At 40.4% G+C, this 22,482-nt stretch overlaps 1 protein-coding gene across 4 annotated transcripts in view; it reads right to left on the minus strand.

The window, feature by feature from the left end:
* Positions 1–17: 17 nt before the first annotated feature.
* SORT1 (sortilin 1) overlaps positions 18–22,482 on the minus strand; it is a 76,113-nt gene continuing 53,648 nt past the window's right edge. For 2 of the 4 annotated variants that reach the window (XM_012751563.3, XM_012751561.3), the window contains exons 12-21: positions 15,731–15,833; positions 14,895–15,063; positions 14,130–14,320; positions 11,596–11,785; positions 8,237–8,353; positions 7,197–7,305; positions 6,311–6,409; positions 5,343–5,449; positions 4,932–5,055; positions 18–4,738 (exon numbers count right to left, since the gene is read on the minus strand). In XM_012751563.3, the coding sequence (XP_012607017.2) occupies positions 4,724–4,738; positions 4,932–5,055; positions 5,343–5,449; positions 6,311–6,409; positions 7,197–7,305; positions 8,237–8,353; positions 11,596–11,785; positions 14,130–14,320; positions 14,895–15,063; positions 15,731–15,833 (1,224 nt within the window). In that variant the 3' untranslated portion in view covers positions 18–4,723. The remainder of the gene's footprint in view (positions 4,739–4,931; positions 5,056–5,342; positions 5,450–6,310; positions 6,410–7,196; positions 7,306–8,236; positions 8,354–11,595; positions 11,786–14,129; positions 14,321–14,894; positions 15,064–15,730; positions 15,834–22,482) is intronic. The other 2 variants (XM_012751565.3, XM_012751564.3) reach the window with 1 other exon arrangement.

A 22,482-nucleotide genomic window follows, 5' to 3' on the forward strand; every position in this document is an offset into this window, starting at 1 on the left:
AAATTACCAGTACAAAGTTAAACACATCCAGATTTATTTACACAATGCTAAAGAAATTTGAGTTTTATTTCCATTTTGTGGAATTTTATTAGGGGGTCTGGCTTTGTTGTATAACTGACATGGGTCATTGAAACTTGATTATCCCACCTCACATGCAATTTTCTGTCCCAAAGGAACAGAAAACTTGAGTTTTTAGAGCACATGCAGTAAAGATCTTAGTACTGCTTTACACTCTTATAGGAAGGCAGCTGTCCCACAGCTTGGGGAGGGACCACATGCTCAGAAAGGGAAGAAGAGACAAGAGAGGGTTGAACAACAGGCACATGGGGACCCTGAGCATTTCTGTGCACGAGGATAAGGAGAGTACGACCAAAACCCTCTTCCCTGGAGGTCCAAACACAGGAGGTGGGAAGAGTCATCAGGGAACATGAGGTCACCTGACCACAACTGAGGGCATGCGGAGGATGAGAACCGTGTTAAAGATTTGGGGCATATCAATAAATCATTAACATGTACACTATACAGTTTATACATGTATATATGTACACACACATATATATAAAGGTACAGATTAGTTTATGTTATTCCTTATGAACAAGTACATTTAAGAATGTACTGGTGTGAAAAAATGCATACAGCAAGTTGTTGAAGACAATTTCAAATTAATGTTCGGACTCTTACTGTTATAATGCAATGTAACCAAGAAATCAAAATGCTCCTTCTATTTCAATTATCCTTCATGAGGGCAAAGCCTGGGCTCTGCTAGGTCAGGATGGTGCTCCCAGAGCTGCCTGAGCTGGACAAACTGGTGGCAGATGAAACAGAAAATCTGGCACCTGCTAACTCTGGCTTTCCCTGTCACTCCATCACATGGCAAATCTTAAACTTTGGTTTGTTCAAAGGATATTTAAGTGCATGTTCATTTTTCCTGCTTTAGAGAAGGTGGCAGCAAAGTTAAAGATCCAAATCCCTTCCTATTTTAACAATTGCAAGTGTCCTGGCTTAATACAGGGGTGAGGGGTCTACATTGACTATGAGCAGGATGAGCTATAGGCCATTACATACAGGAGCAGGGCTCTTCAGAGCTATCCTAAAAGGAAAGAGAATCTTCTCACCTGGATGGTTTGCCTGGAAAGTAAATAAATGACTAAACCTAGGTCAGCCCTGTTACCCTGAGGTAGGTGTGAATGTCCCTGGCTCCTCTCTGTATCCTGGTATCATGACAAAGGCCACAGGAGAACCAGCTGAACCAGCTATGGTTTACAGCTGGAGATGGAGGTGGCTAGCACATTGCCATCTGTCAGGGATGAAAGGCCAGCCTGGGCTTGTAGAGGGAGACACACTGAAAAACCTACTCAGAGGCAGAGGCTGAAGTCTAAGTTTTGGTTATAGATAATCTATGGTTTCCTGAGCCCGCCCTAGAACTACCACAGTTCTCCAAAAGCTATTCTTCTAAATAGTGTTCATTTTCAATTAATAGCCTAGGTGTATCCATTACTGGTCTATGGACTCACTAAATACCCAAAGCCCCCTTCGGTCCAGAGCAGAAAGGAAGAGTGAGTTCTCTACCTGGATTTAAGAACTCAGACCACTTTGGAGTATCTGATATGTCCAACTTATCTTATAATGCCAAATTCCATTGCTGAAACCTCCAGAAATAATGTCTCTGCTACCATCAAGCCTGGGAGTTTACACAATGATATGCTATGTTTTACCTTCGAAGATATGCTCCTAACATGAGTAGAATAAATTAGAAATCTTTTCTTTCTTTTTTTTTTTAAGAAGCTATAGTGGATTTGAGCTGTCTTGCTCTCTGGCTGAGGGCATATATATATATGTGAGTGAGCAGGCTAATAAAGAAAGCTAACTAGCCAATAAAGGAAATGAGCCAGGCTTGCTAGCCATCCTCAAACCAAATGAACTAGCCAGCCAGGGGTGAAAACCAGGAGGGTGGAGCAGGAGACCCATTAGTGGAGATTCCACTCCTGCACTCTTGAACACAACTGGGGGAGGAGCCGTTTCTAAAAACATATTCAAAATTACTATTACTTGCATTTTCAGCCACGAAAAACAGGAGAATAGAATTTTCTGTTAACCAAGATGGCAAAAAGATGCTAAATACTGCTCTGAGAGGAATGCCACTGCTCCCTGTCCTAAAGAACAGCAAGTCATCTATAAGAAAGAAGCCCTGCTCTAAGTAGTCAGCACTTGCATAAAGATTTTCAAGATTCTGAAGACAACCAACCAGCACTGCTCATAACATACACAAGGATCCTGGACAATTTACTCAATTTTGGTTCCTCAGCCCCATCATAAGAAAGTTGTGAGGTTCAAATGATATAATAATGCTACTGAAAGTGCTCTGAAAATTGTCAAGTTCAACAGAAATCCCAAGTACTATTATAAGCAAAGAACCCTAATCTTATGTGGTTAGAGCAGAATATTAACTTTCCTGTATCTTGAAACTAAGAGTATTACCATATATTGGCACATCTACCCACAGTGTGTATATGCTGAGAGAAAAGGTGTATGGTGTAAATAGGTCTTTTCTGGACACCAAATTCACTTTGGGCAGGAAGTGAGGGTGGGACAAAGGCTGACACTTTCATCATTTGTGAGCTGGCATATTTTTGGAATTATTTTTAATTTTAAAACTATGTAAAATGAATGAGCTAAAAGACTAGTGTACTTTAGTGCTAACAAATATTAATTTTCTTCACAAAAACTGCCCTAACTTTATTTTCTAACTGAAGCTCCCTGACTCATTTAATCTTACTGCAGTTTCAAAATCTCTAAAAATCTCCATCCGCCCCCCTCCTCCACTTTCCATGTTGCTGTTAATCCATTCTGGGGAGGAAAGAATTTAGCCATCTGCTCACATTCTGACAAAAGTTAATTTGGCACATTTACTTTTTACTGACTTTCTCACCACAAAATGAACTAGCAGCAAAATGGCATCTACCAAAGAATGTCCCAATCATAATCATTGGGAGAAACTATGACCAGCACAGTAAGTACATTAAGACTAAAAATTTACCAAACTATATTTTTGTGTAACAAATATTCAAGCTGTATTAAAACTAATTATTGCTGGCCAGGTGAGGTGGCTCACACCTGTAATCCTAGCATTTTGGATGGCCAAGGTGGGAGGATTGCTTGAGCCCAGAAATTGAGACCACCCTGGGTAACAGTGAGACCCATCTCTACCAAAAAAACACAACAACAACCAAAAAAACCTAGCCGGGAGTGGTGGCACATGCCTATAGTCCCAGCTACTCAGGAGGCTGTGGCAGGAGGATCTCTTGAGCCCAGGAGTCTGAGGTTGCAATGAGCTATGATCATGCCACTACAGTCTAGCCCTGGCACCAGAGAAAGACCCTGTTTCAAAATGAAAACAAAAACAAAACTAATTATTGCAGCTTTCCATTACTATATGGTGACCCTAAAACCCACCCAATTACATTCTATAATTTATTTAATTTGGAAAAATATAAATGGGAAACTTCCTTAATTCAAAATATGAACTTAATGTATCAGGCAGAGCATCATCTAGACTGGAAGCGTGTTTTCAATTGGTTCAGCGAAAATTTTCACGCCAACAAATTGCTTGGCAAAGCTGGGAAACAGGGGTGAGGACAGCCTGGTAATAAAATTATGATTTTTTAAGAAAAAGTCTATAAATCTGAAAACATCTCTAATCCTGGCTCCATGTATAACAGCAACCTACGAGGAAGCAGATCAGCAGCCACTGTAAGGATTCAACAGGAACCACAGGTGAAAGGGGGATGGAAGACTGCGAGGCTCCAGGGCCACACCGTACTCTCAACAATCAACTCTGGGGAAGGGCACACTTCCAGCCCAGCCTGTACCCTGTCCTTGAGCAAGTCCACTGGCACACACACAAAGCACAGCTTGAAAGATCACAGAAGCAGCAAGGATTTCTCCTTTAATAGGTGCTAAATCTAGTCAATTCTCTGCTGCTCCCTTCTTCCTGCCCCAAGTTAAAAATATTGCCCTGTAAGTTTTCCTGATTTAGTGTGTTGGAAGCACATGGTTAAGTTAGTTGCCAAAGGGCAATTAACAAGGGTATTGACTAATTAAATAGGGTAAAAGAAAAATCACTGTGGTCTACGGTCCCTAAAAAAAAAAAAAAAAAGAGGATGCAGGATCTGTGTGAGGAGCTGATATGCAGCGTTCTTGGAGTAGGGCTGTCCCCAGATGGAGAAAAGCTGGTTAGGCTGTGCCAGCCACTGCAGCTTCTGTTTTGTTTCTGCAGCTGCTTCATGTTGCCAGCAGAGCCCAGGGACAGCACCAAGTACATTGTGAGAGCTGATGCTGGAGTTGGCAGGTGCCCTAAGGCAGGTGCCATGCAGAACAAGGGTGGGGTTAATGAACCAGTCCCTTTGAATTCCATTTCATTTCCCTTAAAAAACAAAAACAAAACTCCCCAAACCCACACTTTGCAAAAAGACAGAACTTGAAATAAAAAGTTAAAGAATTTAAATTTTCCCCTTCTTCGTGGAGCCAATTGTAAAAAGTGCTCAGGGTTCCCCACCCCCACCCTGCATTCTTTAGTGTAGGTCCTTTTGGCTTTGATGGAAGCAGCAGAAACAGAGCTGGGTCCCTCGCAATGGGAAATTTATTTCCCCAAGTCGGAGCCACAGAGAGTGTAAGAGGTACTGTGGTTCTACCATCCATGCCGGGTCCCAGCTCTTTTGAAGAGCTATTCCAGAAGGTCCTGAAAAGAAAGACATGCACCACATTATTGATGGGCTACAAAATTCCTATTTTGAAAGCAATTACCTAGTTTCTGGACTTGCCAAATCTTATAGTCATTGTTGCCTTTGCCTCAATTATGTCTTGATGATAAATAAGAGAACACAGACCTTTTTTGGTATTTTGGACTACCCCTCACAAAGAAACAGTCTCACCTCATCTGAGTCATCATGATAACCACTTTTATTAGAGTGGGAGGCTGTGTCTAAAGCATCCACACCATCCACGCCATTGGCCTCTGCATGTTGCTGCAGCACAGAATATCGATGCACCAGGAACCTGTGAACAGAGACTGCTTTAACCTTCATGTGGTGAGCAGGGGTATGTTTCTTATAGGACTGTGGACTTTCCCAGTTTCATACACTCACACAATGAGTCATAGAGACAGGAAGCACAGCCCATAGTTAGTTGACATATGAAAAATGTAAGACATAAGATCTGGGCCTGATTTTTCAAGAACATCACTTCAACTACCTAGATTTTGCCATCGGCCGATGCAACAATATGCCGTTGGCTGGCTTTCTGGTTTGAATTCAGTACTTTTGATTGAGTCCCATGTTCCTTACCTTCCTCCACAGACATACTTCTTCACAATGAGCACTCCTGCTATGACTGTGACTAGCATCAATCCCACGATGGCCAGGATAATTGGAACAGAATTTGACTTGGAATTCTTGATAAATTAAAACATAAACAAAAGCTTTTAGGCATGCATTCTAGGATGGCATTCAAAGCAGCCACTCATGCCCCTCATTTCTCTGTGAATGATCTATAGTTCCAAGGCACTTAATGATGGTACTTTTCCAACCCCCCAAGATGAACCATCTCAATGTTACCAGGAAAATATCACAGCTGGTAGAGGGTAATCTGAGCTCCCAATGCCTTGAAGCTGCAAACCAAGTGGCTTAATGTCAAAGTTTTTTTTTTTTTTTTTTTGAGACAGAGTCTCGCTTTCTTGCCTAGGCTAGTGTGAGTGCCGTGGCGTCAGCCTAGCTCACAGCAACCTCAAACTCCTGGGCTCAAGCAATCCTACTGCCTCAGCCTCCCGAGTTGCTGGGACTACAGGCACGAGCCACCATGCCCGGCTAATTTTTTTATATATATATATTAGTTGGCCAATTGATTTCTTTCTATTTTTATAGTAGAGACGGGGTCTTGCTCAGGCTGGTTTTGAACTCCTGACCTTGAGCAATCCGCCCGCCTCGGCCTCCCAGAGTGCTAGGATTACAAGCGTGAGCCACCGCGCCCGGCCTTAATGTCAAAGTTATACTAGAAGCCTTGACAACTGCCTAGATCAAGTATGGTAACTGTGACTATTTCACATTACCATTGTTCACAGGCCTTGGAGCTTAAGCGTGGAGCAGGGAGGGACACTGTGATAATGGGCTAAATGATCCACAAGTGGGCCATTGGGAAGAAGCTATGTCAATGCTATATCAGGCAGTCCATTATATGACACCAAGATTTACTTTTTTAGTTAATTGTGGGAATGTTTTTACAAATAAGCCTCATCAGATCATTGCATGTAACCTACCTGCTCCTGGGTGGGAGATAGGGAGTGTGTGTTTTCAATGTATCCAAGAGGAGGCGGAGCTGGATTCTGGGACAAGCTGTGTCCCTGTGGGCGGGAGTCCTGTGCAATCACACACACAAACACTCTGAGGACAGCCACCAGGAGTCCAGGGCAGGGGTGCAGAGGAGGAACTTGTCCCCTTACAAATACACACACCCACACACTCTTCTCCCATTGCCTTCTTAATCCCACCCCTCGTCAGTCTCGAATCCCTCAGAACAGCAGAGTGGAAGACTGCAGATTGTCCGGCGCAACCTCTCATATTACAGATTAGGAAAGAGGGGCCCACAGTTTATCGCACCAAGTCATGCTGCTGGTCCAGTGCTTCTTTATCAAGAGGCTTCCTCTTTACCATATCTCCAAATCTCAGCTAGATAGTTCAGCGCTACAGATGTGTAAGCATAACTTGCTTCTAGATCAAAACCAGTCCATGATTACCATGGTTCAGTCTTTCCTTCATCCACCCTACTCACCATCCAGTGATCTTCTCCTCTTGCACAGAACTCCAGGTAGGCCCTTTACAGACAATCTTCTTGAGTATTTTCCCTAAATGACTTTGAGCCTCAGAAATTCCCACAACTCTATGCTTCTAAGACTTTTATATAACTTTACAGAATACCATTCTCCCATCCCCAACAACAACAAAAGAGTTTTCAGTAGGATGAGCTTATCACTGGGTTATGTGACTCATCCTTTATCCCATCAGTTTCTTGTGTAAAGGGAAGCCTGATAGAAGTAGTTTGGCCCCTCATATCAGTAACAAAATTCTTGATGCTATAACTCTGATTTTTCCTGGCAGAACACAAAATCCCACTTTGACCTAAACACTAGATCTATTTTAACATACCTGCTTTTCTGAACTCAAAAAGTTGCTTGTGCATTTCTTTTTCAAGTCTTTTACTTCTCGAATTGGATTCACCCCACCTTGGCATCTGTCTCCTGGAATTTTCCGGTACCTAAAAGGCAGAGAAGATTTGTTAACAAAATACAATGATGTATTCCTGCATTCTTGCCTATTTCTTGGAAATAAGATTTGAAAAGCTGCCAAAAAGTTTCTCATCCTTACATCATTTTTCAGGCCTGGGGAGATGTCCATGGGGATGTTTTGGGAGTATTTTGTGTAGTTTCAGGACTTGAGCAGACTAAACATCTCTGTCCCTAGCTATCAGGGACATTCCTACCCTTTCTACCTCAGAGACTGGGCCAAAGAACTGTGACCCAGGAAAAGCTCATTAACAAGTGGTACAAAAATGGGAGGGGGGAAATTATTGAGGGAGGTAGGTAATGATGCTCCTCTACAGCAACACTGTCCCATATGATGGCTATTTAAATTAAAATTAATTAAAATGAAAAGTTAAGTTTCTCAGTTGCACTAATGTCTACAGCCACATGTGGCTAGTGGCTACCACATTGGACACAGCAGATTATGGAACATTTCTATCACCACACAAAGTTCTATCAGAAGGTGCTTTTCAAGAGCACTCTACATTGAGGTGGTGATGTCATGCTCTCCCTGGCCTGGCCTGGCCTAAGTTGAGCCAGATGAGGGAAGGATGGGCATTCATGACAAATGAGACTGCTTTTCTTGTTTTACCTATGGGCCTCTCGCCTCTCCTCCCCATTTGTGGGCAGTCCATGGAAGGCAGGGTGAGCTATCTGGCTGAGCTTGCTCCTTGACCTTCTGCCTCATGGCATTGGAGGGGTTGAGATCCTCTGACGCAGCAAGCACCCGTTGCTTGTGGTTATGCCTTGGCAGTGGGGAGGGGGCATCCCACCAAAAATAGAGTACTCTAAAATATTGCTCAGATCTCTGTATGGAGAGAGGCAGCTTTCACTCTGAGCAATGATGATTCACCCATCGTGATAAGGGAGAAAAAGCCATCTCACCCATTTGTTGTCAGGTGCTCTTCTTTTCCATAAAGACAAAACTCTAGGTCATGGCCCTTCAATTCTGGCTGTTCCACACACTTGGAGTCATTTTCTGGACGGTAGTAGCCAAAATCACTGCAAGAGTTAGCCAATAAAGCACCTTTCAAAGTTGCTGAAAGATAGTAAGTGACTAGCAACAAAAGTTTTATGTGGGGCAGTGGATGGTTAACATTACAATCTTTTTTTTTTTTGAGACAGAGTCTCACTCTGTTGCCTGGGCAGAGTGTCGTGGCATCAGCCTAGTTCACAGCAACCTCAAACTCCTGGGCTCACGCGATCCTTCTGCCTCAGCCTCCCGAGTAGCTGGTACTACAGGCATGCGCCACCACGCCTGGCTTATTTTTATATATATATATATACATATATATATATATATATATATTTTTTTTTAGTTGGCCAATTAATTTCTTTCTATTTTTAGTAGAGACGGGGTCTCACTCTTGCTCAGGCTGGTTTTGAATTCCTGATCTTGAGCGATCCTCCTGCCTCAGCCTCCCAGAGTGCTAGGATTACAGGCGTGAGCCACCGTTCCTGGCCAACATTACAAACTTGAATTGCTAGAAAGCTGCTCAGGAAGGCCTGCAGCAACTCTAAAAAAGGGTCCATTTAGGAAAACAGACATGGAGAGGAAAAAATGTTTATGGGTCAGGCCTAGCAGATTTAGGACAGCTGAAGGCTGTGCCCTGCTGACAGCCCAGGGACAGGGAGGGGACCAATGCAGCCTGCAGTGGAGTGGGGACCCACGCAACTGAGATGAGGAGGCCACAGAAACAGCAGCATCAGCAACAGCTCTAAATTCAGGGATACCTGGCAATTCTTTCCTTTCCCTCCAAATATCACTCTCATGCTGCCCTTGTAGTATATGTCGAACTTTTCTTTCTTCCCTACTTTTGTGCCTCTTAGCTTCTTAGACTGTCCTTGCCTCCAATGTGAACACCTTTTCCTTCCCTACACTTCATCCTATCTTTCCATAGTGCCACCCACTGTTCTCCTTTCTATTTTCTCCAAAGAAATAATGTCCTGCCCCTTCTCCAAGGCTGGCATCCTTGGACCCATTCTTCCTCCCTGTACTGGGACCCTGCTTCACTGACAGTATGTGAAGGACAATCAATCTTTCCCACTTGGCTGGTGGCTTCCCCTTAGCCTGCATATGTCTCTACCCTAGAAATTTCTTCCTTGACCCTCATTTCCCTTATTAGCCAACTTTCTCAAAAGAGTATTTTTTACTCGCCCTATTTTACTCATTTATTTTTTGCTCCATGCATTTTGGCTTTAATCCCCTCTGCCACATTGAAAATGACTGTCTGAGCCCCCCACCCCCACCAAGACTCACTAGTCATCAGACGCAGCACAGCCCTCTCTGTTCTTATCCCCCTTGACCCCCTGTTCTGTGGCATCTGACACATCATTGTGCCCCTACCCACCCTGGCATTGGCAAAGCTGCACTCACTGTTTCTCTGGCCACTACTTGCTCTTCTTTCTTGCTTTCTCTGTATATGCTTTCCCTTACTGACCACAACTACTTGTGGTTACAAATAAAACTTCCAGGTTTTACCTTTCTTGAGCTCTAATCCTCTATTTCAAATACCTGCTGGATATCACTGCCTAAATATGCTGACAGAACCTCAACAGAATAAAACATTCAAAACTCATCATGTTTTCTCCTCTGTGCCAGGCTCTCCTTATCATTTCCACACATTTTCCATGACACTACCTTCCTTCCCACCATTTCAGTGGAAAATTTAGCCTGAACATCCTCTATCTAGACCCTACTTACTTCTTTATCATGACTACTGTGACTTCCTCAAGGGCCTATCTTGGAGAACATCCTTCTTTCATCAGGCTGTTGGGTTTTTATGCTCATAACAGTTCACTAGCTTTAATGACCTGCTTTCTTCTCAGACGTGCATAATCAAACCCTACCATTTGTCAATGTTCAGCTCAAATGCCACCTCTTCAATGAGACTTCCTTTGACCCATCTCTTTTCAGCTCTAGATGGAATATTCTCTCCCTTCTCTAAATCCCCATGATACCTACCACCTTCTGTTTTGTAACAAGCTTTCCATTCTCACTTTGCAATGTCCTGTGCACAGCAGGTAGTCAATGAATATTTGGGGACTACATAAATGCTGCTTGTACTTCAAGGCTATTCTGAGAAGTAGTTAGGGGAGAGAGTAGGGAGAACAAGAGATGTAGAAAACACCACCCCTCCAACAGCAGGCAGAAATTTGAGTAAGAATTTTAGGTATTCAATCTAAAATTTCTAGGAGAGTATCCTCGCTCATAAAGGACCCACTCCCCAAGCATATGTGTTGGAGTATGAAGGCTTTGGAGCTGAGATGCCAGCTTCACATACCAGCTCTGCCACTTCCCACAGTCAAGTTAGTCATGACCTCTCTGTTAAGAGATTAAATGTAAATTGCTTAGGACAGTGCCTAGTATAGAATTAGTGCTCAATAAATGTTAGCTGCTATCATTACTACCATATTATCATCAAATAAAATATGATCTCAAGGATTTGGGGGGGCTTAATGGTGGAACCAAACCTATAAATAATAATTAAAACCTAGTAAATACTATAACAGGGACTTGTGAGATCTAGATGAGGGAAAACGGGGGAAGGCTTTAACGTGGTGCCATCTAAGCTAAGTAGGAATTCACCGGGCTTGGGGGTTAGCAGGGAGTGTGGAAAGACTTCCCAGGAAGAGGAAGCACAGATGTGATGGCGTGGAGCTCTGAAGAAGCATGGCATGCAGAGCAGGAGTGAGGTAAAGAGCCAACATATGTGGAGTCGAGGATGGCAGAGAACCCTTTAGAGTTTTACAGGTTCATCAACAACCTCTAGCCCTACCAGAATACCAAGGCAATCTGAGTGATATTTTGCCTTGTGGAAATAGATAAAGGAGGACCCTTGACCATGCCACATACAGATGTGAGCCATGCAGGAGGAACCACACTGGGTCAGACCTGCGTTTTGCTCAGATATGTATTATGCTGTCACTGCACTTTGAGAGAATATGACATAGGGGGACACAATTGCTATCTGCCTGCCTTCTTTGTCCAAATCTTTTAGGATCCACTTTACTTCCTGTATCTTTTGTAGGTAACACTATAACATTATATAAGGTTATATTATCTGTCCAGTTATTAACAACTTTGGTTCCCTTTCTCTGTGCCTCAATTTCCTTAATAAGAAGCAGCAGCTTGCCACTCTTGGAGAAAAGGATTTCAATATTTTTTAGCCCTAAAAGATGACTGTCCTTCACCTCTTCCAACAGGGAAAGGGGCGACAAAGGGATCTGAGGAATGCTGATACCAGAGGAAGTCCTCCAGGGAACAGAGACACACAGAGGGTTGCTTGGTCACAACATAGTCTCGACCATTCTGACAGACAGACGACTTGCGTAGCCGTAGGAACTGTTCTTTATAGCCCAAAATGCAGCCATCTTCATAATCTTCAGGGTCTGTAGAATGCGCCAGCCATATGGTATAGTCCTTCTCTTCACCTAAAGGATAGACAGACTGTTCAGAAAAGTACATAGCACAGAACCCACCCACGGGAGGCAGCTGTCAGGCTTTAGGAAGAACAAGGAGAGGGAAAGTGGGAATGTCTGACTCAACCTATTGCTTCATTTTGGAACAGCAAACAAAAAGTTACATTAGTCTAGAGCCTACTAGCAATTGCACTTCTTCCTGCCAAAAGAGGATTCTTTCCATCTCAATATCCATTTGAAGATTAAGAAAAACCTTATTTTGAAGTGGGACACTAAACAAAGAACCTCTCCAGGTCCTTCCAAACTGAGAGGGTGCCATCTGTGTGTCTTGCACACCTATGCTCTCAGTAAGCAACCTCGATCAGGGGTAAGCAACCAGATGTTCTCCACTCAGGGTCAGGAAGCTCTTTGTTTAGGATAAGATACTAAGCCAAGAACACAGGTTCAATTTTACCATGTGTTAGTTTACTTCAAACAGAAGGGAAAATATCCTCTTTCTAGACTTCTAACTCTAGTTGACTGGCTCTCAAATGCAGATTGTTAATGGCAACAGTTTTTGGCTTAGTATGTCATATCATTTACTCTTGGTAAAAAGACTCAAAGGCTACAACTTAAAGGCTGTGGATTAGGTTTTTATCCTTTGGGATATGAAGACCAGTGTAGAGCCTGTTAAAGAGCAGGTGCTAAACAAATCTTTTAATGTTGTTAAACTTGAGGGATAACTGTAGAACTATCTGCTGAGGGGCGAACTCATAAGCCAGCTCCTTTACAGACTATTTAATGAATTTAGATGACAATGATCCTCAGGTGTTAAATCATAATTAAATATCTTGCAGAAAAGTAAGGTCCAAACCAAGAGCTCTGCTTCCTTAGGTGTCACTGGACTAACATGGCTGAGAAAATGAACCCATAACATACTCTAATAGTCAGGACTAAAATTTAATTAAAATGTCTTGAAACTTTAAGTCTTTTATTGTACTATGCCAACATATAACTATAGGTTACCTTTTCTCCAAATTTTTTCTTTTATCCTCCATATTTCTTAGTATAACATCAGCACTTTTGGCACTGGGGTATTGGTTTGCTTGTGATGCTTTAGAAATACCACGTGATGAACATTTTGAGTCCTTTTCTGAAGCTATTTTCTGGGCCTGTAACATGTCTTCTAGTTTGAAGTTACAGAACTTTGAAGTGGTGAGTGTGGGCTTCATGCCTGCCCAATGGTCATTCTAGAGCCTTACCTGTGACTGACATTCAAGCTAAAACTCTTTGCATGAAAACTTCCTCACTTCAACATTTCGAGAAGTGACACAATCAATTAGATGCTCTTTGCAACATACTTTCTTCTAAAGTTTCCTTTTATATTTCTACTGTATTTCCCTAATCATGGTAGAAAAATCTTGAAATGTTATGAAATAATTTTAGACAGATGCATGCACTACTCTTATAAGGAGGAAAAAAGTGTAATAAAAGAGATATCTAACAATGCAAAGCTATACTGTCCTATATGGTAGCTCTAGTCACATTTGGCTGGTCTGAACTGAGATTTGCTATAATATACACTGGATTTTGAAGACTCAGAAGAAAAAAATACAAAATATCTCATTAATCATTTGTAATATTGCTTACATGTTGAAATGATAATATTTTGGATATGTTAACATAATTCTATTGCTAAAATTAATTTTATCTTTCTTCTTACTTTTATAATGTAGCTGGCAGAATAATTTAAATTATATCATGTGGCCTTCATATTTCTCTTGGGCAGTACTAGCTCCATAAAGGAAGCTGCTCTTCTGATACCATTCCATTACGTGATAACGTACATGGAACATCCTTCAATCCCCTTTCATATGTATATGAATTTGCTTATTCCAGCTAAAAGAAATTAAACTGAATTGATTTATTATTTTATTTATTTTATTTTATTTTATTTTATTTTATTTTATTTTATTATTTTATTTTATTTTATTTTATTGAGTCAGAGTCTCACTCTGTTGCCCAGGCTAGAGTGCCGTGGCATCAACCTAGCTCACAGCAACCTCAAACTCCTGGGCTCAAGCAATCCTTCTGCCTCAGCCTCTCGAGTAGCTGAGACTACAGACATACGCCACCATGCTCAGCTAATTTTTTCTATATATTTTAGTTGGACAATTAATTTGTTTCTATTTTTAGTAGACATGGGGTCTCACTCTTGCTCAGGCTGTTTTCAAACTCCTGACCTTGAGTGATCCACCTGCCTCAGCCTTCCAGAGTGCTAGGATTATAGGCATGAGCCACCTCGCCCGGCCTGAATTGATTATTTAAAAAAATGGGCTTATAAGTTTCGGTAGAAAAGGTCAAAGGAGACACTCACAGTTCCTTTCAAGGATATCTTTAAAATCAATGGTGTAGGAGACCCATTGGCTGGTCAGAAAAGATTCTGTGAAACCCCAAATGCTGATATTCATGGACCTAGCTCCAGGCTCTGAAGCTAGGCCAGTGAAATAGATGGGGTCCGCTGTGAATGTGTAGGTTTGCCAGCATTGACCTTCATCTGTGGAGAACCTGAAATCACAATCAGAGAAAGATCAGGACAAAGGATCAATGTGTACTGGGAATATCAGGAAACTACTCTTGCACTTTGAACCCAACCTTCATCTGACAATTATTTTAACTTTTAATGCCTCCAGTAAACAGGATAGGGAAAGGGGATTCATTCAGAGCAAGTATGAAAGTAAATATTTTTACAAAAATTCCTTCAAAGGAAAGAGAGGGTAGTGATCCAGGTAAGAATGGGCTTCTAAATTAATAAACTCAAATTATTTTATAAGAACTTGCACTTAAGACGCCATTTCCAATCCTGAGAGCTTGAACAATTCCATAATATTTTTGTGAAGAGAAGCAAGAATATTTCTAAAAAGTGACAAAATGTGTTAGCTACAGGTAGGAGGAAGAAAAAGCAATGCCATTTAATTTGAGTTGCTCTAAATGTAACCCCTTCTAGAACCTTCCTTACAGTTTTGTAGAATGCAAAAATTTGAATCATGGTCAGTAAGTAACATTCCCCTAATAAACTGAAGAACATTCCCACAGTTGCCCTCTGCGCAGATAGTGTGCGTGGAGCTGAGCTCATGCATACTTAATCACATTGATAGGACGGCTGCTGTGCTCAATGGCCACAATGATGCCTCCGGAGTCCAGGATGGTGTAATAGTGAGGTCCTTTCAGCATCTTCGCCCAGGAGTAACCCCCATCATCTGAGATGTACACATCTGGGACCATAACTGAGATGGCATCCCCCACGCTACCTGCAACATAATCCACCATCTCATCAGCATAAATAGGCAATGAAAGAGAGGATTTACTGCTGGGAGAATAATTTTGAATGAAGTTATTCTGACTACTTCTCATCAGGCCTCTTGTAGTAAAAAAGAAGGCCACCAAAAATTTGGAAAAGGGAGAAGTCGTGTTGCTCTCTCTGATGGGAATCTATGAAAAACCCTAAGTATTTATTGTTATAATGAAAGAAATTTTACCAAAGGAATGTAAAAGCCACCTACAGTGGTTTTCTTCTTTTTCTTTCTTTCTTTTTTTAAGAGACAGGGTCTCGCTCTCTCACTCAGGCTGGAGTGCAGTGGCACAATCATAGCTCACTTTGTAATCCATAACTTTTGGGCTTAAGTGATCCTCCTATCTCAGCCTCCCAAGTAGTTGGGACTGTAGACACATGCCACCACACCCGGCTAATTTTTAAATTGTTTTTAGATATAAGATCTTGCTGTCTTGCTTAGGCTTATATTGAACTCCTGGCCTCAAGTGATCTTTTGCTCAGCTGCCCAAAGTGCTGGGATTAGAGGTGTGAGCCAGTGTGCCCAGCTTATAGTGGTTTTTCTTACAAGGTTCAAAGCCTGCAGCTGAGACTCAGTGTGTTCAGCTGCTGTTCCTATTGGTGGGGTCAGTGGGAGAGCTCCGTACCATGAGCGATGACTATGCCTACGGCATTAGGTTCTGACAGTGGGGCCATCGGAACGTTTAATTTCTGGGAGATGCTGTAGGAAGCATGAATATGAAGGCTGCACTGTGAAAAGAAACCAAAGCTTAGATTAAAACCAAAGGTACAATTTCTTTACTTATCTCACATACCTCTTCTGATAAAGCTTTTAACTTAGCCTGGACCTCAGTAGGATAATCATTTTTTAAAAATTGTAAAATATAAATTTCATAAAATGTATCATATTAACTATTTTTAAATGTACAGTTCAGTAGTGTTAAGTATATTCACACTGTTGCACAACCAAATCTCTAAAACTTTTTCATCTTGTAAAACTGAAACTCTTTCACCCATTAAGTAAGCAATAGCTCCCCACTTCTTCCTCCCCTCAGCCTTTGGCAACCACCATTTCGCTTTGTGTTTCTATGACTCTGACTACTCTAGATATCTCACATAAGTACAATCATACAACATTTGTCTTTTTGTGTTTTGCTTATTTCATTTGGCACAATATCCTCAAGGTTCATCCATGTTGTAGCATATGTCAGAATTTCCTTCCTTTTAAAGACGGAATGAATAGTATCCCATGCGTGCACATGCATGCATTTTATTTACCCATTCATCTGACAATGGACACTTGAGTTACTTCTACCTTTTGGCTAGTGTGAATAAAGTTGCTATGAACATGGGTGTGCAAATATCTTTTTCAGACCCTGCTTTCAATTCTTTTGGGTATATACTCAGGAGGAGAATTGCTGGATCATATGGTAATCCTATTTTTAATTTTTTTAGGAACTGCTATGCTGTTTTTTATAGCAGCTGCACCATTTATATTCCCACCAACAGTGCACAAAGGTTCCAATTTCTCCACATTCTCACTAATATTTTCTTTTTTTAATGTTTGTAAGGAGATACTTCATTGTGGTTTTGATTTGCACTTTCCTAATGATTAGTGATGTTGAGCATCTTTTCATACACTTGTTAGCCACTTGCATAACTTCTTTGGAGAAATGTCTACTCAAGTCCTTTGCCTAATTTTTATTTAGGTTATTTGTTTTTTTGTTGTTCAGTTGTACACTCAGTGGTACACTCTTTTTTTTTTTTTGAGACAGGGTCTCACTCTGTCACCTGGGCTAGAGTGCAGTGGCATCACTATAACCTTAAACTCCTGGGCTCCAGTAATTCTCCTGCCCTAGCCTCCCAAATAGCTGGGACTATAGGTGTGTTCCACCACACTTGGCTCATTTTTCTAATTTTTTTTTAGAGACAGGAGTCTTGCTCTTGCTCAGGTTGGTCTTGAACTCCTGACCTAAAGCCATCCTCCCACCTCAGCCTCCCAGAGTGCTAGGATTACAAGTGTGAGCTACCATGCCTGACCAATGGGATACTCTTGATTCTGAAATGTACTAGAATATTTGGAAGCAAATTATACAATTATTTTTCTCATGTGTAGTTTCCTTCTTTTATTTTTGCATTACACCAAAGCCTCTGACCAATATTTAAAGTATGACTCCACACAAATAAACTTAATGAATACCTGATATACTTCAGACACTGTAAAAAATGTGGTAGTGCTTCAAAATAAGATCTAGTCCTGTCTGTAAGAAACCGTATCATAGGGTCCAGGCCCGCCTCCATAGACCCAGGCTCCAGGCCTGCCCCCAAGGTCCCAGGTATCAGGCTTGCCCCTGTGTGCCCAGGCACTGGGCCCACCCAAGTGGACCCCTGTGTTAAGCTGGTCCCTTAAAACACAGGTTCCAGGTACCTCACATGTGGACCCTGTCAACAGACCCACCCCAGTGGATGCCAGCACCAGGGCTGCCCTAGCAGATCCAGTCTCCAAGCCCACACCCACAGACCAAGGTACCAGGCCCACCTATCTGCAGACCATGCAAGCCAGTGCACCCAAAATCTCTGGATGGGTTTACTGGTGAAGGGCTTTCCCTGCTAAAGCTAGTTTACAAAGGACCATGTGTGTAAAGAGACACATAAGCTGAAAATAAAGAGATAGATGAAGATATTCCATGCAAATAGTAAGCAAAAGAGTGCATGGGTGGATATACTGATAATAGACAAAATAGACTTTAAGTCAAAAACTATCACAAGAGATAAAGAAGGTCATTATAGGCAGACACGGTGGCTCATGCTGGTAATCACAGCATTTTGGGAGGCAGAGGTGGGAGAATTGCTTAAGGCCAGGAGTTTGATACCAGCCTGGGCAACATAGTGAGACCCTGTCTTTAAAAAAACAAAAATAGCTGGGTGTGGTTGCATGTGCCTGTAGACCCAGCCACTCCAGAAGCTGAGTCAGTATGATTGCTTTAGCCCAGGAGTTCAAGCTGACAGTGAGCTATGATTACACCACTGCACTTCCAGACTAGATGACAGAGCAAGATCCTGTTTCTAAAAAAGAAAGAAAGATCTCAAACATCCTTTTAAGCTTCTCAAGGAATGAAAAAATAAAAACAAACTAAGGGCCGGGCACAGTGGCTCACGCCTGTAATCCTAGCACTCTGGGAGGCTGAGGAGGATCATTTAAGCTCAGGAGTTCAAGCCCAGCCTGAGCAAGAGTGAGACCTCGTCTCTACTAAAAATAGAAAGAAATTAGCTGGACAATTAAAAATATATAGAAAATATTAGCCAGGCATGGTGGCACATGCCTGTAGTCCCAGCTACTCAGGAGGCTGAGGCAGAAGCATTTCTTGAGCCCAGGAGTTTGAGGTTGCTGTGAGCTAGGCTGATGCCATGGCACTCTAGCCCAGGCAACAGAGTCAGACTCTGTCTCCAAAAAAAAAAAAAAAAAAAAAATCAGAGCAGGAATAAATGAAAGGTATTAGAAAAAGAATAGAAAAAAATCAAAACTAAAAATTTGACATTTTAAAAGATAAAAAAAGTTAACAAACTTTTAGTTAGGCTAAATAAAAGAGAAGATTCAAATAAAATCAGACATGAAAGAGGAGACATTACAACTGATACCAAAGAAATACAAAGGATTGTAAGAGATTACTATGAATAATTATACACCAACAAATTGAATAATGCAGACAAATGGATAAATTTCTAAGCACATACAACCTATTAAGACTGAAATATGAATAAATAGAAAATCTGGACAGATCAATAAAATGAGATCGACTCAGTAATCAAAAAGCCTCTAACAAAGAAAAGCTTAGGATCTGATGGGTTCACTGATGAATTCTACCAAACATTCTTTAAAGGAGAATAAACACAAATCCTTCTCAAACTCTTCCAAAACTTGAAGAGGACATAACACTTCCAAATTCATTTCATGAGGCCAGTATTATCCTCATACCAAAACCAGACAAAAACACTACAAGAAAAGAAAATTACAAGCCAATATCTCTGATAAACAAGATGCAAAAATCCTCAAAAAAATACCAGCAAACTGAATTCAACACCACATTAAAAGGACCATACATCATAATCAATGATTTATCCCTGGGATGCAAGAATGGTTCAATGTAGGCAAATCAATAGATGTGATAAACCACGTTAACAGAATGAAAGTTTAAAATCATCTCAATAGATGCAAAAGCATTTGATAAAATTCAATATCCTTTAATAATAAAAACTCAACAAATTGAGTACAGAAAGGATGTATCTCAACATAATAAAGGCCATATATGACACGCCCACAGCTAACATCATACTCAATGATGAAAAGCTGAAAGCTTTTGCTCTAAGATCAGGAAAAAGACAAGGATTCCTACTTGCACCACTTTTATTCAACACAGTGCTGGACATTCTAGCAAGAACAATTAAGCAAGAAAAAGAAATAAAAGGCAACCAAACCTTTTCCAAAAGGAAGAAGTAAGATCGTCTGTTTGCAGATGACGTGATATATAGAAATCTCCAAAGACTCCACTAAAAAAACTGTTAGAACTAATAAACTAATTCAGTAAAATTGCAGGATGTAAAATGAACATACAAAATACACCATGCATGAATAACAAACTATCCAGAAAAAATAAAGAAAATTCCATTTATAATAGCATTAAAAAATACTTAGGAGCAAATTTAACAAAAGAGGTAAAAGATTTGTGTACTAAAAACCATAAAGCATTGATGAAAGAAATTGAAGACAAAATAAATGGTAGTATATCCCATGTTCATGGGTTGGAAAAATTAATGCTGTTAAAATGTTCATACTACCCAAAGTGATCTACAATTCCAATGGTATTTTTCACAGAAATAGAAAAACAATCCTAAAATTCATATGAAACCACAAAAGACCTTGAACAACAAAAGTAATATTGAGCAAAAGGGACAAAACTCTAGAAATCTGATTTCAAAATATACTACAAAGCTATAGTAATCAAAAGAGCATGGTGCTGACATAAAAACAGACACAGACCAATGGAACAGAATAGAGAGCCTAGAAATAAATCTATGCATTTATGGTCAATTGTTCTTCATCATAAGTACCAAGAACACACAATGGGAAAAAGATAGCCACTTCAATAAATGGTGGTGGGAATATTCAAATGCAGAACAATGAATTTGAACCTTTATTTTATATCATATGCAAAAATCAACCCAAAATGGATTAGAAACTTAAATGTAAGACTTGAAACTTAAAACTATTAATACTAGAAGAATATTACTAATACAATACAATACAAAAAGAAAAGGCTTCTTGACATAGATCTGGACAATGACTTTTTGGATATGACCCCAAAGTATAGGCAACAAAAAGCAAAAATAGACAAATGGGATTGCATCAAACTAAAAAGCTTCTGCAAAGCAAAGGAAACAATCAAAAGAGTGAAGAGAGACCATTTACGGAATGGGAGAAAATATGTGTAAACCATATATCCCATAAAGGGCTAATATTCAAACAACTCAATATCAAGAAAATAAATAATCCAATTAAAAACTGGGCAAAAGACCTGAATAGCTATTTCTCAGAAGATGACAAACAAATGGCCAATGGGTATATGAAAAAATGTTCAACACCACTAATTATGAGGGAAATACAAATAAAAGCCACAATGAGATATCACCTCCCATCTGTTAGAATAGCTATTATCAAAAAGACAAAAGATAATAAGTATTGGGCGAGGACATGGAGAAAAGAAAATCCTGTATACTGTTGGTGGCAATGTAAACTGATATAGCCATTATGCAAAAACAGTATGGAGTTTCCTAAAACTATAAATGATATTTGCATTGTTTATGAATGGCTGGTCTATGGCTTCTTGTAGAATTTCTCAAGTCTCATAGCTGCCATGCTGACCCCTAACTAATTACCAGGTAATTAATTCTACTTCTGGGTTTATATCCAAAGAAAAGAAAATCAGTATCTCAAAGAGATACCTGCACTCCCATGTTCACTACAGCGCTATTTACAATAGCCAAATATGGAATCAACTTAAGTGTCCATAGATGGATTAATGGATAAAGAAAATATAGTATAATATATATATACACACACAGGAATATTACTCAGTCTTGAAAAAGAAGGAAATTCTGTCATTTGTGACAACATGGATAAACCTGGGGGACATTATGTTAAGTAAAATAAGCCAGGCACAGAAAGACAAATACTACATGATCTCACTTAAATGTGGAATATAAAAAAGTCAAACTTATAGAAAGAGAGAGTAGAATGGTGGCTGCCAAGGCTGGGGGGAAGGAGAAGATGTTGGCCAAAGCATACAAAGTTTCAGTTATGCAGGAAGTATAAATTCTGGAGAGCCTAATGTATTAATACAATATGGTGACTATAGTCAATAATACTATCTTTTATACTTGAAATTTGCTAAGAGAATTGATTCTAAATATTCTTGCCACAAAAAAAAAAAAAAAAGAAAACTGTGAGGTGATTGGTATATTAATTAGCTTGACTGTGGTAATCATCTCACAATGTATACATATATCAAGATGCATCACATTGTACACTGTAAATATATATAATTTTACTTGTCAATTATGTCTCAATAAAGCTGGGAAAAAAGTCAGAAACTATTATAGTTGAGGTCTAAAGCGGAGTGAAAATGCTTTAAAGGAGGTTCAAAATGGTTAAAATGGTAAGTATTATATTACATATATTTTACTATAACTAAAAAAAAGAGGTTCAAGCAAACTCTGAATGAAATGAAGAATGATTAGTTCTAACTGGATGAGCACTGAGGATAGTTAGAATTTCCACTAACCCTAGTAATTTAGGGTCAGAGAAGACAGTGGGTTACAACAAGGGTATGTCAGTGGTAGGGTGGGCAATGACAATGAAAAGGCAGAATACAGCCCAGCAGAAGAGAACCTTCCCTCACCATGCCAGGCACAGACTACTCCCAGGTAGAGGGGGAAAAGGCTGAATGCTCTTCCTCTTGTTTCTGACTAGCATGGCTTTGCATTGCTTACAAACAGCTGCTCTACAGCTTCTTGTAGAATTTCTAAAGTCTTATAGATGCCATGCTGACCCCTAACTAATCACCAGTTCTTCTGTCCATTCTGTTTTCATTCAGCAGTTTAATAACACATGAATTTTTGGCGTTCAGTTTTGTTCTTCTTTTTTTTTTTTTTTTTTTTTTTTGAGACAGAGTCTCACTTTGTTGCCCAGGCTAGAGTGAGTGCCGTGGCATCAGCCTAGCTCACAGCAACCTCAAACTCCTGGGCTCAAGCGATCCTACTGCCTCAGCCTCCCAAGTGGCTGGGACTACAGGCATGCGCCACCATGCCCGGCTAATTTTTTCTATATATATTAGTTGGCCAA

The sequence above is a fragment of the Microcebus murinus genome, chromosome 2, assembly GCF_040939455.1.
Source record: "Microcebus murinus isolate Inina chromosome 2, M.murinus_Inina_mat1.0, whole genome shotgun sequence".
In the NCBI taxonomy this organism is placed as follows: Eukaryota; Metazoa; Chordata; class Mammalia; order Primates; family Cheirogaleidae; genus Microcebus; species Microcebus murinus.